The 18,111-nt window shown below is 37.3% G+C and overlaps 1 protein-coding gene across 2 annotated transcripts in view; it reads right to left on the bottom strand.

Moving 5' to 3' along the window:
- MAP4K3 (mitogen-activated protein kinase kinase kinase kinase 3) overlaps positions 1 to 18,111 on the bottom strand; it is a 257,922-nt gene that overhangs the window by 153,709 nt on the left and 86,102 nt on the right. For both annotated transcript variants that reach the window (XM_006882333.1, XM_006882334.1), the window contains exon 2: positions 15,474 to 15,531. In XM_006882333.1, coding sequence (XP_006882395.1) covers positions 15,474 to 15,531 — 58 coding nt within the window. The remainder of the gene's footprint in view (positions 1 to 15,473; positions 15,532 to 18,111) is intronic.

The following is an 18,111-nucleotide window of genomic DNA, read 5'->3' as shown; positions in this document are numbered from 1 at the left end:
CATTAGAACGATCAAGTGTTCTGGGATTCCCATTCTTCTAGCAATTATTAAAAGCTGTCGATTAAAGGCTTCAACTATTACTTCTGAATTATCAATTCTGCCTTTTAGTTTTCTGTAGTTTAAACTCAGGGTTTCTCCTTCTCCCCACTCCCTCAATTTATACTTAAACATATATAATACCTGCCTATATATTTATGTATCTATCAACTATTGTTGTGTTTTTGTTGTACCTAATCTAAGTATTATTTACTAATTCTTTTATGACAATATACAGAATTTACACTGCAGGCTGATGTTTTATTGTGGAAATCTTGGAAACTAACGGATTAAGTATGATATTAAGAACATTTAAAGGGGAGCTCTGGTGGCCTAGTGGCAAGGAGCTGCAACTACAATCCCAGAGGCACACGGTTTGAATCCACCAGATGCTCTACCGGGGAAGGAGGGACAATCTCCTCCTGTACCAGTCAGGTCTGATTTGACGGTACACGCACAAAAAATAATAAAATAAATATTTTTTTTAAAAAAGAAAATTTAAGCTATGTTAGAAACAGCAGTCTTCATAGGTAACTGGACTTTCTCATACTAGCTCATTATGAAGGGCAGAAGTATGTTACTTTTGTGTTAGCAGCATTTCAAGTAAAATACCAAGAACCAATAGTTTATACATTTGGAATGAAGACGACTTTCCACAGAAAGGGAACTCTGGTGACAAAGTCTGTAGAGAGGTACTGTGTTAACCCAAAGGCCAAGTGCCTCTGGCAATTAGAAGCCACCATCTGTTCCAAGTGGGAAAGAAGCAACAACTCCTCCTGTGTTACTTATAGCCTTGGAAATAAGAAGGGTCAGCTAGGAGTCAGTTCTAATTCAATGCCAACGTATTACTGTACTCAGAAGGGTGAGATTATGAGAAAATATTGGTTATCTGTTTTCTATAGAGGTTATTCAACTTTATATTAGAAGGGTTTAGCTGCTAATCCAAATGCCAGGAGGAACTAACTGGAGGAAAAGACATGCAATCTATTCCTATAAAGACTGTTGTTATTAGGTGTCATCCAGCATACTCTGTCTTACAGTGACCCTATGAAGAGCGGATCTGAACCTTGCCCTATCCTGCACCACCATCACAATTAGACATACTCAAGCCCACTGTTACTGAGTCAGTTCATCTTGCTAAAGGTCTTCAACTTTCTCTGACCTTGTATTTTCCCCAAAATGATGTTTTGGGTTTGTGTGTTTTTTGTTTTTTTACCAGCACAAGATGCCCAAATAATATGAGGCGGAATGGTGAAATTTCAGCATCCAAGGCTCTGAGGAGCACCCTGCCTGCACTTCTCCAAGGCAGACTTGTTCTTTTGGGAATCTATGGGATATTCTGTACTCTTCTCCAACAGCACAATTCTAAGGTATCCATTCTTTTCCCATCATCCTTATTCACTGCCCAACTTACAGATACACAAGAAGAAATTTTTAAAAAAAACAAAAATGGCTTTGATCAGGCACACTTGGTCTTTAAAGTGGCACTGCTCTTCTTTAGCACTTTGGAGAGGTCCCTGACAGCAGATTTTCCCAATGCATCACATCTTTTGATATCTTGACTGCTACTACTGTGGGTATTGATTATGGAGCCAAGTAAATTAATAATTTTTGAATCATTTTTCCTCCGTCTAACATGATGTTGCCTATTGGTCCAGTAATGAAGATCTGTCTTTTCTTCATGTTGAAATGTAATCCATATTGAAGGCTATAGTCTTTGATCTTTTTGCAGGAACTTCTTCAAGTCTTCTTCACTTTTTGCAAGCAAGGTTGTTTCATAAAAATTACAGCCCAATTATGATTATCATAAGAGTCCAGAATGAGGGTTGCAGAGTGGAGTATACTCGGGGTGGGGGGATTGTGTACCAATGAAGGAGTTTTTCTTTTGCTTTTCAAGGAGAGGAGTAAACTGGGGGTGGGGGTGGGGTGGGCAGGGAGAAAAGTGCAACAATGAATGAACGGAAGTCCAAAATCTCTGTAGATATTCACTGAAATTAATAACAAAAAAATTTACAGCACAGGAAATCCTAGGGGGCACTATGAGTCAGCCTCGGTTTCCATTGAGGTTTTTTGGTCACAACAACTTCTTATAAAAATGTTTTCTTCCTAATTTTTTTTCTTTCATTTTATCAGTAAGATTAAAGATAAATTGTAAATATATTTTTGTTCTCTGAGCAGCTACTGAGAACATGAATGACTTTGAACTCTTTGGGTGAATGACTCGAGTCAATTTGACCAAGCCAATGAGAATTAAGGAAGGCTCTGCTAGGCCAAGTCAAGGGAACCACATTCCCTAACAGGTTCTCGGTTTGTGCTTTTGTTATTTTATCCCGTCCTACTTCTTGCTGTTACAATGTTAACCTAGAGACTCTGAGCTGAATCTCCCAAAATTTTCTGGGAGAAAGATGGGACTTCTTCTCTCATGCAATTTAGGGTCTCTGAAAACCTACCGGTTCCAACTCGACAGCACATAACACAAAGAACTCTGAGAATCTGGGCAAAAGGTACATAAAATTATAAGCTATTGTTAAGTGTATATAATTACAAGCTGTTGTTAAGTGCATAAGAGTCGAGTAAGACTTAAAGCGACCCTATAGTGATATAATTAACAGAACAGGAACTTCATTAACAAGTAGTTCTTGCTTGCTGAAAATAGCAACATGTTTATCTGTCTTGTAAGCAGGATGTTGAGCAATTCCCTTAGCATTAATTTTCTCCTAACTTGTAGACAAGTATCTTTCCGTGGATAAAAACAGCTATGTAATTTTAAGAGGATATATAATGATTTCTTAAACAGTAACATTATCTATGTTAACAGCACAATAAAAATGGTTGATTTTTAACCTCAGAGACAATGTTTTTCCTCCAACCTCTAAAACGAATGGTTCTTAGATATTCTGCCTATCTTATGTGCTTCAGATACCATACTGCTTTCAGCTACGTAACTTTTTTCATTTGGGAAAATGGAGAAGACTTATAACAAAGACACTCCTCCTGCTCTCAACCTTAATCCATATTTGTCATCTTTTACAAAGATGAGATCTCAAAAGAGGTGTACTTTTCTTTGCTCCTAATCTCTCATGCCTTCTCAGAACCTCACTCTATCATTTATATCCCTTCTTTGATACTTTTATTGTGTAACGATTTATTCTTTTTCCTTTTAGTTTATAAACCTGCTCACAAGTTTATAAACTTGTTTATCTGGATAGAAACGTTTGCATTACTTTCCAGTATTAAACCACCTCCTGCCCCCCCTTAACAGTCAAATTCTCTCAAAGAATAATCTGATTTTTTGTTTACTTTTTAAGTTCCATAAACTTCTCAATCCCCCTACAATCTATTTTTTCCTTATCCTATGACTCTTGAAGAGTGCTTCTTCAAAGGTTCCAAAGTCCTCTCATCATTTTCATTTCACTTGACATTTTGGTAGTATATGAGAGTGGTAGCTTTATTTTCCTTTTTAAAACTCTTCTCCACCACCCTGACTGACCACCTCTTCCATGGATCCATCTTTTTCGTTTGTAGTAAGCTCCTTATATGTCAACGCTTCTCTTAGCTGCATCCATCCTTCCAAAATTCCATCTTACCTCATGCTGCTGATTTTATTCCCCACGCTGCAACCACTACCAAACTTCAATCAATTCCAAACCCAAAATCTCAAGCTAAGATCTTCCAAGTCCAACATTTCTCAACATCTCATTTTCAACCTATCCCCAAAGTCTCTCTTCTTTCTTCACTCTAGCCTGAGACTAGAAGAACTAGAGGTAGTAACCGGTTATCACCACTGATCACTTGGAATCACAATGGAAGGTCATGGTCTGTGTGGGAAAGCATATAACAAAACTCAAAATTGTAAAGGGGGGCGAGGACCAACTCCAGGCCTTTTTAATCATCTGACAAAAGTGAGTGTAACCTTTAAGACTCTGGGCCCTTTCAAACCTGGGACAGAATGGATTTCCGGGGATCACTATTCAGCCAAGACTACAAAAGTAATTACATCCATGAGGACTAGGTTCTTCAGAACAATCCATATTTGCCCCCAAAGTTCAGATAGCAGGTGGGGCAGGACAGATGAATGAAAGGAAGCAGAGAATCCAAAAAGGAAGTGGGAAGAATGGTGTTACCTGGAGGAAAGTGCAACTAAAGCCATGAAACAGAAGGTGTATGAACTGTTGAGAAACCAATTTGCTCTGTGAACTTTCATGCAAAACAATGTATTTTTTTACACTGGAATGGCAATCTATATATTTGCCACAATAAATATTTTAAAAATTATATAACAGATCATTTAGTTTTTACCCATTTGCTCCATGGGAGAAAGATGGGCAATCTCCTCTTGCATCATCTGTTGTTGTTGTTATGTGCCGTCGAGTCGCCTGCGACTCATAGCGACCCTATGTACAACAGCCCTAAACTTGCATCATCTACTACCTCTGAAAACCTGCTGAAGGGTCAGGTATGGTTCAGTTCCGATTCAATGGCACACAACAGTATTTTAATTACACAATATATGAACACATGCTTTCAAAAATTTAAAAAGATAATAGCTATAAGCACTTCAAATATACTAAAGTACTTAATCCTCACAACAATCCTAGGAAGTAGGAACTACCATTATTCACATTTGTATCTCTAACTTATTGAAGCCAATCAAGGCCTACTGTGCTGGCTTGGGTTTTTTCCAAATCCATTTTGAACTGAGTCTTCAGTTGAAAGTGCATGTGTAGAGCTGTTGGGTTTTAAGAGGTGAGTTCTCCTTGATTTGGCTAAAGGTGGGCTGATTTTGCTCACAACTGTGTGTGAGTGCTGGGATTGGAGAATTCTGAGCTGTGGGCTGGGAGCCTCCTGCAGGAGCCAATCAAGGCCTAGTGTGCTGGCCTGGGTTTTGGGTTTTGTGGGGTTTTTTTTCTCAAAGCCCTTTTGGACTGAGTCTTCAGCTGATTAGAAGCAAGAGTGGCATCCACTTTCTAAACAACATGCCTCCAGAAACTCTAAGAACTTTGATAAATGTCGATAATTTATAGAGGGGCTTCAGGCTTTTTGTTCGTAGGGTCAAATGAGTTGTCCTCAATTTGAAGGCAATCAACAACAATCTCTAACTTAATTTCTCCTGAAGCTCCTTAATATGGCAAACTATTTTTTTAACAACTCCATAAGAACATCTCATAGACACTCAAAAGATACAGAGGAAAACTAAGGTTATGGATCCCGTCTTTCCTCAAATGTTCTTCAATTCAGAAAAAAAATTCTCAGCACCTTAATGAGCTCCAGATGCTCAGGTCAAAAATTCTCCAAAAACGTTTCAATACAATGAAAACAAAACAGAACCTCTTTACTAAAGTGTCCATGTGTAGTCTGGTCCCTGCCTAGCTTCCCAATGCCATTCCACAACATCTTGCACTGCCTAACTGTCATGGCGGCCTTCTTTCTATCCTCAGACATGTGGCTCAATCTGTTCTTAGAGCCAACACATATCTGACCCCCTAGAATACCTTTTCACATGATTTAAGTCTCTTAGCAATAAAAGTACATTCAAGCTACTCTCAACTCTATCACCTTATTGAAGATCCTGAAGTTGTCTCATTTGTTTAGATGTCTATACTCTGTCTCTCTCAACTTAGAAAAGCAGACCAAATATTGTTATATAATAAGAAATACTGTTTAATGTTAAATGACTGGCCTGAACAAGTTCTAGATAAAATAAGAGGCCAAGAAGCATATGGGGGGAAAGTCTATCATTAAAGAATGAAGAAATACTAATTAAGAGTAAAATAGCAAAAAATTTGTGGACAAAGTCCTGGGGAAAAAAGGTGACCTTTTCCAAGACCACCTTTTCTGTTGCTTTTAAGTGCCATCAAGTCAGAATCAACTCATATAATTAACCCTAGAGTTGGTTTTCACAGGCAGTAAATCACATGGGAACAGACTGCTTAAACGTTCTCCTGCAGAAAAGCAGGTGGATTCAAACTGTATGCTTTTTGGCTGGCAGTAAAGTGCCTTACCACCAGGCCACCAGAGCTCCCAACATCATCATCTAGTATGTATGTATCAGAACTATTAAAAATGTCCGCAGCCTCTGGTCACACAAGAATTTATCTTGATAAAACAACGTGTACGTGGACAAGAGAGCTTTATATAGTATGCAAGGCAATACTGTTTGCAACCATGAAAATGAAAATATTACAATAATGGCTGATTTAATAAGTGATTTATATAACTGAATACTAGACAGTCTACTAAAAGTTGGTAGTGGAGAAATGGTGTTTGTTGTTACTGATTGCCGCCAAGTCAAGCATGACTCATAGTGACACTAGGAACAAAAGACCTGATGCCAATTCTATAACTATTGCTGTTTCTCAAAGTTCATAGTTTCCAGAGGCATATTGTTTAGAAAGTGGATGCCACTCCTGCTTCCAACCTTACATTCTCAGAAATCTGATGGAGGGTCATTGTTGGTCAGAAGTGACCTGATGGCAGCTAGTTTGATCTTAGTGGACAAATACTACACAGATATTCAGGATAACTTTTTAAATGAAAACAAGGAGGTATATAAATAAAATGCACAGACTCAAACTTTTGTCTGTAATGAGTCATGGCAAGGTCTACTATAAACTAAAGACATAGGAACAGATGAACATTTAACTGCATAAAAGTATCACAGCAAAAACCTGCCTTTCATTATGGCAAATTCACATGCACTACATTTTATGCAATCATTCATAGTTTTTTAATAATAATTTACCATTGATCAATGTCTTTTATAACCCAGTCCCATGAGTCTACATTACATTCTGACTATTCCTTCATACCCCCATCCACCTACTAATCAAATACCAATTCTGTAAATAGAATTACAAATCAAAGATAAACCACTTATGAAAACACTAAGAAAAACAAATATAAAGTCACATGAATAAGATTAGTAGGAACAAAGAAACTTCTATTGATATCCCTTTTCAAGAAACAATTTTATCAAAATGTCTACATACATTTTCCCTTAACTTTAGTGTTGTTGTTTTTTTTCTTTTGTTTTCTGGTCAAAAACAAATAGATTTTATTGGGCAAAGGAGCACGAACTTTTATACAAGCACATTGCTTTTAGACAACTTTTCAATGAGGAATAAATTCCATTTAATCTAACAGATTAGCCAACACATTACCATATTAAGAAGGGGTGCAAGTCTTTTTGTGTCTGCTTTGAGTTGGTGACAACTGTTTCTTAAATTGTCATCCTGTGATGGTCTTGAAATTTTCTTTCTCAAATAGAAACCCTGGTGCTATGTAATCTCTCTACAGAATTCTACACAGCAAAGAATTTTGTACAGTTGAGCTTAAGAAAATTTAACATCACTTTATGTGCATATATATACTCTTTTTTTTTGAAGTTGTTAAGGATTTCATTTTATTTAGATCCACAATATACATCAATAGAAGTAGCAGTCAAAAAGATCAAATAGCATTTTGTTGTTGCTGTTGTTATGTAGGGTATGAATGTAAATTGGTAACTGTTTTTTGTGCTTCCCACAACAGTAAATTTAATCTACAATACAAAATCTAATAGCTGTTTTCCCAAACACCTACAGACCTGGAAGCTCTGGCAGTAACTGAAAGTTCCTTTACGTTGTCAGAGCAACCAGGAGCTCTAGAAGAGACTACACATCCCAAGATCGAAGAAAAATGATGCTGCAGGGGACAAAGAAAAAGAACCTGATGACTGTGGAGGGGACGGGAAAGGATGAGCTGATACCAAGAGGACGGACCGCACAGCAGCACCGTGTGCAGAGGCGGTATAGAATGAAGATCGGGTAAGAGAGCAAAGTATGAGAAAACAGGAATCAGAGTCTAAAAAAAGAATAATAAAACCTCAAGAACACATGGGTTGTTAGGAGTCAGAGCTAACTCAACAGCAACTGGTAGTAGAAGACGTATGGATCAACTAAACCAGTCCAATTGTAACACGAAGCCAGGTTTTACTCAGAGCCTCTAAGTAAAAAAATAAAAAATAAATAATAAAATAAAATAAATATGAGATGATGCCCTTTCTCATGTTTCTTTCAAGAGAGACAGTTTCTAGAAGAGAACAATGAACTATCGTTATACCTTATATATGATCTCAATCACTAACAGTCCTCTAAGTATGATCAAACCAATTATGCTCTCCTAACATCTCCATTTAAAAGGTGGACCTATCAGTTAATGATTTCTAACACTGCTCGTAACAGGGCTACGTGTCACAGCTGTTTGCATGCCCCTTCAGTATCAGATACATTTGACATGAACCTATTTATCACTTGAGCAAGAGATTTTAACAAAGGGTTTCTCTCTCTTCTCATCACAATAGCCCTATTTTAGCAATTACATTATGAACAAAAGTTTAAGCACATTTTTCCAATGATGACAAACCATTCAAGTTCATTTTAAAAACATTACTCCTATCTCTCAGAATAAATGAGAGAGTAAACATTCAACTGTACTTTCATCACAATAATCAAGTATGCTTAAGTAACCACATATGTAACTTTTTCTAGCAACAGAGCCCCTTAGTTTCACGAGTTACAGAATTTATCTAGAGGGACACTATTATACCCTACATCGGCAGCAGCTCAGGGAAGTGCAGAAAACCGAGCTGTGTGTCCCAAAATCTCGTTTTCCATTTGTGAGTGACTGGGGACGTATTAAAATGGACTTGTTGTTGCTGTTGTTGTTAAGTGCCATCGAGTTGTAGATGACTCATAGTGACTCTATAAATGAAAGACCTGAATGCTTGTATAACTTTCATCGTTTCTCCAAGTTCATACAGTTTCTGGAGGCAAGCTATTTTGGAAGTAGATGTCACTCCTGCTTCCAAATGGGACATAGATTAAAAAAAAAAGTAATTCAAAATTCTTAAAATAATTCATCACACTGTATGCTTGTTTATTTCAGGTTTGTGTTTTTCAAAAAGCAGAAGACTAGTCATAAAAATTCTTTTTAAAAAAATATGAATACAATACTAAGATGCTATCATCCCCTGCCTCCCTCCAAGCAAATTAAGACTCAAGTCCCAGTCATCCACTTACAAAACAGATTAAATGACACATTGACCACCATATTAGGCTTGAACATGAAAGGCGTCATGAGGATGGCATGAGATAGGGCAAGGTTCGGATGTGCTATTGATAGGGTTGTTATGAATGGTAGTTAAAATGAAAAGGAATTGTGCTGCCAATGCAAAGAAAAGTGGTTCAAATCCACCAGCTGCTCCATGGGAAAAAGTGTGCAATTTACTGCTTCTGAAAATCCACTGGCAGTACCATGGTACAAAACATTAAATGACTCTACAAGGGTAAAATCCAAGGTGAGGAACTAAGAGGATATCAGGAATTGGTAACAGCAAGCAAATATACTATGTATACCTCTTTAGTTATTAAGGGAGCTCTCTCTCTGGTGGCCTAGCAGATCAGGTAAAATAGTGATACGTGAACTGTATACTTTTTTATTACACACACATACATACATACATACACACACATTTATAATTAAGATATATTTAAAATCAGGTAGTTCATCCATTCTAAGTATACAAGGATAATTTCAGTATATTTACCACTTGGTTGGCTAGATAGCTGCTTTCCAAATTCCATAGCACAGATGAATGAGCACTTACTTCTAGCTTCACACTCATTTATTTAAATATCTGAATTGAGATGCTTGTGGTTACACTTTGAGTTCTTAATCATACATACAAAAACATTTTTTAAGTAGAAATGTATGCTACTTGAGGTCTGATTTTTAAAAGTCATAGGAAAGAAGTATGGTGGATATAAATAAAACCAAGTTGAACAAATTTTTATAATTGCAGTGATAGTATCAGTAACAATAGCTACTTTGGTATTTTGCTGGTTTTTGTTTTTTTTTAGGTGTCGTCAAGTCGATTCTGGCTCAGTCTGGGCCTTCATCTGGTTTTCATGGCTATAAATCATGAGAGCATACTGCTTCATCTTTTCTCTGCAAAATGGCTTGTGGATTCGAACCACTGACCTTCCCATTAGCAGCCCAACAAGTAACCAACTGTGTCACTAGGGTAAAATACCCACTATGTCACTAGGGTAAGATACAAAGTAAATTGAAACAAAAACATGAAATATGAAAATTTCAGGTGGCTTCACTGAAAATGTAAAGAAGGGAATTCAATGTTAATATAAGTATGTATCTAACAGCATATATAATCATAATCCCATTATATCTAAATAGCTGTTGTTGTTAAGTGCTGCAGAGACATAGATGACCCATAGTGACCCTATGAACGAAAGTCTTGAACACAAAACTTTCATCTTTTCTCCAAGTTCACAGAGTTTCAGGAGGCAAGCTTTTTGGAAGTAAATGCCACTCTTGCTTTGAAGCCTGTTTTATTCTGGAAATTGACAAAAACCAGGCCCGAGGGCTTATGGTTCTTGGGGCCCAAAAGCCATTTTAAAGGTGAGGTCATACAGTAGAACAAACTATTTCGTTTTCCTCTTTTTAAAAGAAAAAAAAAAGTCCTCTTTTTGCATAATTACAATTGCTCTTTTTATTACAATCATCAAGTGTTCAAAATTGACAGTATAACTTAAACATTTCATAATCAGAAAGCAACTAATCTAATAAGTACCACTAAGATTTTCCATGTTTCTAATTATTTTAAGGAAACTGCCTAACAGGCAAATTTTTGGACACAGGAATGGATGGCATCCACTTCCTAAAAAACATGCCTCCAGAAATTCTATGAACTTTGATAAATGTGAATAGTTGTAGAGGGGCTTCAGGCCTTCTGTTCATAGGGTCTCTATGAATCATGCTCAACTATAAGACAATCAACAACAATAAAAACCAACAGCAGCAGGTAAATTATCTTTGTGTTTAATCACCTATAAACTGAATGTAAACAGGAACAGTATACATAATAAGTATGAATACTTTGAGAAATGATGATAGTTATAGAAAGGCTTCAAGTCTTTTGTTCATAGTCATGCTCAGCTAGACAGCAATCAACAACAACAACATGTGTGGTAAATACTGAGCTCTACAATGGAAGTAAACTTATGTCACCATGTAACACAAAGAATTAGCATTTCAGTATTGTTCCTGTGTGGATCTTAACAAGTCATGGCTGAAACCAAGAGGAATGGGAGCCCCAGGGCACTTAGTTGTGCTCATGTGGAACCTGTATCTATACCAGGAGGCTGTTCTATGAACAGAGCAGTGGAACACTGCAACAGTTTAAAACTGAGAAGGCAGTGCTCCAGGATTGTATTCTCTCTCCATATAGATTCAATCTGCATGCTGAGCAAATTATGTGAAAAGCTGGACTCTATGAAGAGAAGTGTGCATCAGGATTGGAAGGAGACTCATCATCAATCTGCGTTATGCAGATGACACAACCTTGCTTGCTGAAAGTAAAGAGAACTAGAAGCACTTGTTGCAGAAGATCAAGGAATATAGCCTTCCATATGGATTGCATCTCAATGTCAGAAAAAAAAATTCTTCCACTGGACCAATAGACAACATCATGATGGATGGACTGAAACTGTCAACAGCTTCATCTTGCTTGGATCCACAATTAACACCTTGGTTCCAGCAGTCCGGAAATAAGGAGATGTATTACTGCACTCTTAAGCAGAGGCTCAATGTCAAGAAGACAAAGATTCTCACCACTGGACCAATTGGTAGCATCAGGATGGATGGTGACGAGATTGAGATTGTTCACAGCTTCAGTTTGCTTGGCTCCACAGTCAACACTCTTGGCACCAGCAGTCAGGAAATCAAAAAGCGTATTGCAATGGGAAAGTCTGCTGTTAGGGACTCTCTAAAGTACCCAAGAGCAACGGTGTCGCTCTGGAGACTAAGGTGCACCTGATACAGGCCATGGTCTTTGCAATCACTTGTTATGCATCAGAGGGAGGACAGAAGGAGAATTGATGCCTTTAAGCTGTGGTGCTGGATAAGAGTATTGAATGTACCATGGACTGCCAAGAAAACAAACAGATTCATCCTGAAGAGGATTAAACCAGGCTACTCCTTGGAGGCAAGGATTCTAGGCCTTCGTATGACATACTTTGGGCATGTTGCCAGGAGGGATGGGTCCTTGGAGAGGGACATCATGCGTGGGAGCGTGGAGGGACGGCGCAGGAGGGGAAGAACCTCTATGAGATGGACTGATTTGGTGACTGGGGCAATGAGGATGGGTGTGTCGGAGGCAGTGCGACTGGCATAGGATAGAGCAGGGTTTAGGGCTGTTGTGCATAGGGTTGCTATGAGTCGCAAACGACTCGATGGCACATAACAACAACAACATTATTGCACTGGGAAAATCCGCCATAAGGGACCTCCCCAATTTATTGAGGACTTGTAATGTCAGTTTGAAGACTAACCAACATCTGATTCAGGCCATAGTCTTTCTGATTACTAGCTATGCATGTGAAAGATGGATAATGAATAAGGATGACAGAAAAAGAACTGATGGCTTTGAGCTGTGGTTTTGAAGAAGAGCATTGAATAGCCCAAGGAGGGCCAAGAGAACTAACAGATATATCTTGGAGAGGGTACAGCTGTAGTGCTCTCTGGAGGAAAAGAATGATGAGACTTTGACTCACATATTTTGGTCATGTTGCTGGGAGGGGCTACTCCTTGGAAAGGGGCATGATGTTGAGAAGGGTGGAGGGTAGGTAAAGGAGAGGAAGATCCTCAGTCAGGAAGACTGACATGTGACTGCCGCAATAGGCTCTCATGAGTCAGGAAGTGTGAGGATGGCACAGGAAACAACAGGGTTCAAGTCTTTAGTTCACAGCGTCACTATGAGTTGTATTCGACTTGACTGCACCTAACAATAACTTTATTGCATGCAACTTAGTCAATTCTACCTCTTACCAGCACTGTGTGACCGACAGGAGTCAGTGCATGAAGCTTTCAAAACTGTAATCGTTACAGCAGAGATTACTAGGTCTTGCTCTTGCAGAGCTGTTGGGTAGGTTAGAACTGATAGCTATTAATTAGCAACCTTGAGCTTTATTAACCATTGTGCTTCAAAGTTACAAAGGTTTCTCCTGTATTTCACTATAAACTCTATATTTAAAATATGTAAAAGAAATTAACTAATAATATCCTGTAACACTGCTATGTCAAAGTTAAATATTAACGAAAATTATCTGTTAACATGTATCTGTTTGACAAGAAAACACAAAGGCAACTCTAGAATGACAATATAGCTGTGGTTAAGTGCTTTTCCTGCAGGAAAGGAATTTTTATCATTCCAGGGTCAGAGAAGGTTCTTAAACTGAACTGAGGAAGAATAAGCTATTACTGATTAAAGATCATTTCATCAAATACCATGGCCACTTCTTAAAAATGAACATCCTGCTTTAAATCCTATGGTTTTTTGTTGTTGTTGAGGCTGTTTTGAGTTTCCCCCTCCAAACCTCAGACTTTGCCAATTTCAAAAACCCTATTTTAAGTTTTTCATAAACTGGAGTAAAAGAGTCTCTTCTGACATCCAATTTGGTCTTCGCTTCCTCTTCTGTCTTTGCAATGACCATTTGCACTCTTCCTGGATGATACCCTTGATATCCTCCCACAACTCATCTGGTCTTTGCTCATTAGTTAGTGTTCAAAGCCTCAAACCTGTTCCTGAGATGGTTCTGAAATTCAGGTGGGATAGACTCAAAGTCATATTTTGGTTGCCGCGGATTTGGTTTAATTTTCCTCAACTTCAGCTTGAACTTGCATATGAGTAGTTGGTGGTCTGTTCCACAATCAGCTCCTGGCCTAGTTTTCACAGCTGATATTGAGCTACTCCAGCGTTTTTTTTCCACATATGTAATCGATCTGATTCCTATGCATACCATCTGGTGAAATCCAAGTATATAATAACCTGCGTTTATGTCTCTTAAAAAATGTATTTGCTATGAATAAGTCATTGATTGTGCAAAATTCGATCATTCTCTCTCCAGCTCCATTTCTATCACCGAGTCCATGTTTTCCAACTACTGAATCTTCTTCTTTGTTCCCGACTTTTGCATTTCAGTCACCCATTATCATCAGTGCATCTTGATTGCATTGTAAAAGTTGGTAAAAATCTTCTATATCCTCTTCCTTGGCTCTGGTTGTTGGTGCATATATCTGAACGACAGTGGTATTCACTGGACTTCCTTGTATGCATATAGATATTATCCTGTCACTGACAATACTGTACTTCAAGATGGATCTAGCATTGACTTTTTTAACAATGAAAGCAACCCCATTTTTCCTCACCTTTTCATCTCCAGAGTAATATATATATGATCATCCGACTCAAAATGCCCCATGCCAGTTCATCTCATCTCACCAATGCCTAGTATTTCAATATTTATGCGTTCCAGAACTTGAATTAGAAAATAGTTATATAATTTTTCAAGTATAGAATTTAAAAAAGTATTCTCTATCATTACATTCCAGGGTAATATGATCACAGTAAATCAAAAGATCTTTTAAAATGTCAACTTAAGTGGGCAAATGACAGCAGCAGGTGGCCCAGTTTGGTTTGGTGGGGTTTTTTGCCAATTATTTTTAGCGAGGAATTATTTCTATACCCTTGTAAACAGTAAAGGAAGAAAGTAAAAGTGGGATAGGAAGAACTGTGTGGAAGAGACCATACGTGTCCTGCAAAGCCTAAAATGTTTAGTATTTCACTTTTTATAGAAAAGTTTGCCCACCTTTGAAAATCAAGAAATGAGTTTATTGATAATGGAGGTAAAACCTGTTTTACCAATAAAGTAATATATCAGTTTTTCATCACAATGGAACTCAGTCTACACACTAGTACAAGAAAAGCTCACTGAGGATGGAGGAGGAGTAAAATGGGGCTTTCTGAGACAGGATAAATAGTGACTAGTTAACTCAGAAAGACTCAGAATTTGTAGGGAGCATACAGGAATAGAATATGGTTGAAGAAAAAAAAAGGAACAGAACAGTCCCAGGAGTTTTACAATAAACTGCTCAAGTTGGAAAGTAACTAAGATGACATATAAAATGTTTAGAGCAATTTTATTTCTAAAACTGATGTTCAAAGAAGGAAAAAAATAAACAAAAACCAAAATTACTTCACAGGGCAAGGAAGCTGAGAGACAAAGACGTGGACCACCACCTTCCAAGTCTCATTTTAGTTTCTTCCCCAGGACTATATATTCCTCAGCACAGGACCCTGGCGGCCAAATAAAACCACTACTGCTTAGTGAGAAGACACAGTATCTCAGCATGAATTATTCTTCCAGGAAGAAGTGAACAACATGCCTACAGGTTTCAAAGTATCAGAGGAAAAAAGATCCAGTTCTAAGAACCAAAAGATGCTGGGACAGAAAAGAACTTGGAACAAACATTTTCAAAAATCTTTAGATATCCAATGGCTTCCAGCAAAATAAAAAAAGATCCAATTTCAAATAACTTACCTGGCTCTAATTTTATTACTTTGATTGCTGCCAATTCACCAGTGTTAACATTCCGTGCCTAAAAAGGGAGAGCGAGAAAAAAAGGTTTATGAAGTATTTTCATTTGTCAGTTACTTTCACTTAATACAAAACCATTGTTTAAAAGAAATACAAATATATTTAAATCTATAAAACAGTAGCTCCTTGACAATGAAATTCAACATTATTTCATATGCAAATTTAACAATTAAAACAAATATAGTAAGATGGCATAGTCTATAGGAGGTTACTCTGCTAACTCAATGCCTCACCTTCAGGTGGTTCAAATCCACCAGCAGCTCTGTGGGAGACTGTAATCTCCTGTCTGATTTACTGCCTTGGAAACCCAATGGAGAGGCAGCTAGGAGTTGGTTATTGCTGGATGGTAGGAGAGCTGAGGCTTTTTTACTATCCACAAGGACTTTAATGTCTAAATATTTTTTAGATGAATACATTTAGTCTTATTTCAACAATCTTAATTCAACAATCTTATGAGTAAGTACTAGCATTGTTCTCAAGTTGCAAATGAGAAAACTGCAGTACAGAGAAATTAAAGAACTTGTCAAACTATACAGCTAACTTAGCGACAATACTGGGATTCAAGCCCTGGCAGTAGATCTGGCTCCAGAGTCTCAGCTTTAAAGCATTACATGACACTGCCATTCATTTAAAAGCTAACTACAAATTAAAATAATCAGCTTGAATTTTTTTAATTGAAAATATTTTAATCTTAGAAAATAAAAAGTTAAATCCGTTGTAAAATGGTGAAAATTATCTACCCCTTCAAAAAAACCAAACATGGATCCTTTAAACACATATGATGGAATACTCAAATAAATGTAGTTTAAAAGTAAACCAAATAAGTAATTGAGCTCTGGTGGCTTAGTGGTAAGGAGCTGTGCTACCAATCCAAAAGAATGTGGTTCGAATCCACCAGGTGCTCGATGGGAGAAAAAAGTGCAATCTCCTTTTGTGGGATTTACTACCTCTGAAAACCTGGTAGTGGGTCAGCTATGAGTCGGTTCAGACCCGGCAGTACAAAACAACCATATATTAGGCTCATAGTAATTACGTAAAAATAAACTGATGTTGTCTTTTCAATTTGTATAAAATAGTGATCTTTATAAATTTAAAATGCTTTATAATAAGATCAGAGTTTTCAAAACATTTTAAATTATTAGCTGAAACAAAACAATTTACAAATAAACCACTGTTGACCAATATATGCAATACTCATGTGCATTCTTGCAGCTAGATTGATTCATTCTTATTTTGCAAACTCTGACTTCAAGGAGAGCGGGGAAAGCATGCCACCTGGCAGGACTTGGTTCTGACATTACCAGACGTAATCCTAAAAATGATGGAGCATTAACAACCTCAACTAAGGATCTACAAAAGCAAATACAAACATGGGAAAGAACCATGCTGAAAACAGAAGACTAATTTTAAACTTCAAGAGTAGAGATATTAAAGGATCTCCAAAAACAAATTAAAATGTGCAAGAAAACGTATTCTAAAATTGTTCTTTTAAAATAAAATCCCTCGTAACTAATAAAAACCATGATATCAACATATGATGGGAAATACAGAACTGTTTGAGCCACTATTGCAAAACAATCTACATTTCCATTAAATGAAGCAAGTATTTCAAGTGGATAGTGCTGGATGATTATCTGTTAACCTTCTTTAGGATAATATTGTTTTTTAGTACCATATGTCTCACAGCAATTCTCTGGACAACAAATCTGAACTCCATACTATCCTGAGTCATGCTCACATCTCTGACATACTTGAGGGCACTGCTGCAGCCACTGTCAATCCAGCTGGTTGAGGGTCTTTCTTTCGCTGGCCTTACACCTTTCTAAGCATGATGTGCCCCTCCAAGGCACAGTCTCTCCTAGCAACAATGCTGAAAGTCAGTGAAACAATACTTTGCCATCCTTGCCTCCAAGGAGCACTCTGATTTCACTTTCTCAAAGATTTAGCTGTTTGCTTTTGGATGATGAGGTATATAAATGACAATACAAATAAAAACAGAATGGCACTCGGAAATTATCTTATAACAGGGATATATCATGTACTTGGAAATGTTCTATTACACCAAGCCAAAGCTTCTCAAGCTCTGTCAAATCTATTTGCCATTCTTTATATTTCACTGTATTTTTTTTTCTGCTGGGCTCTTCTTTTTTCCCCCCTTTTATACCATCTTCTCAAAATAAAGTTAAGATGCAATTCTTAACATTTTAAAATCTTTCAATGATTTTGTTTTGTAACTTCCAGAGAAAAGGTTAAGAGCAGTGGTGTGATTCTATTGTGAAATAATATGCAAAATGTGAACGCACAAAAAGGTAGAATTGTTATTTTTTTATTGATGAAATTTTGTGGCTAAGTGACCACAGGAGGGCACACACTCTCTACTGACAAATTTCAAAGTTTCCATGCAAGAGGTACTGCACATAATGTGCTCAACTAAAAATAGATTCACTGAGATAACACTAGTACATATTTATTAAGAAACCTGTGACAGTAGTGGTAAGTACTTTGTTGATTAGTATTTATTAGCTCGACTAAAACTTTTTCACAAGGAAAGCAAATTTTGTCATAGGGTCTAGGTTAATCT

The sequence above is a fragment of the Elephantulus edwardii genome, unplaced genomic scaffold, assembly GCF_000299155.1.
Source record: "Elephantulus edwardii isolate Elephantulus edwardi_28Jun2011 unplaced genomic scaffold, EleEdw1.0 scaffold00019, whole genome shotgun sequence".
Classification (NCBI taxonomy): Eukaryota; Metazoa; Chordata; class Mammalia; order Macroscelidea; family Macroscelididae; genus Elephantulus; species Elephantulus edwardii.
This window is presented reverse-complemented; position numbering and strand designations above follow the sequence as displayed.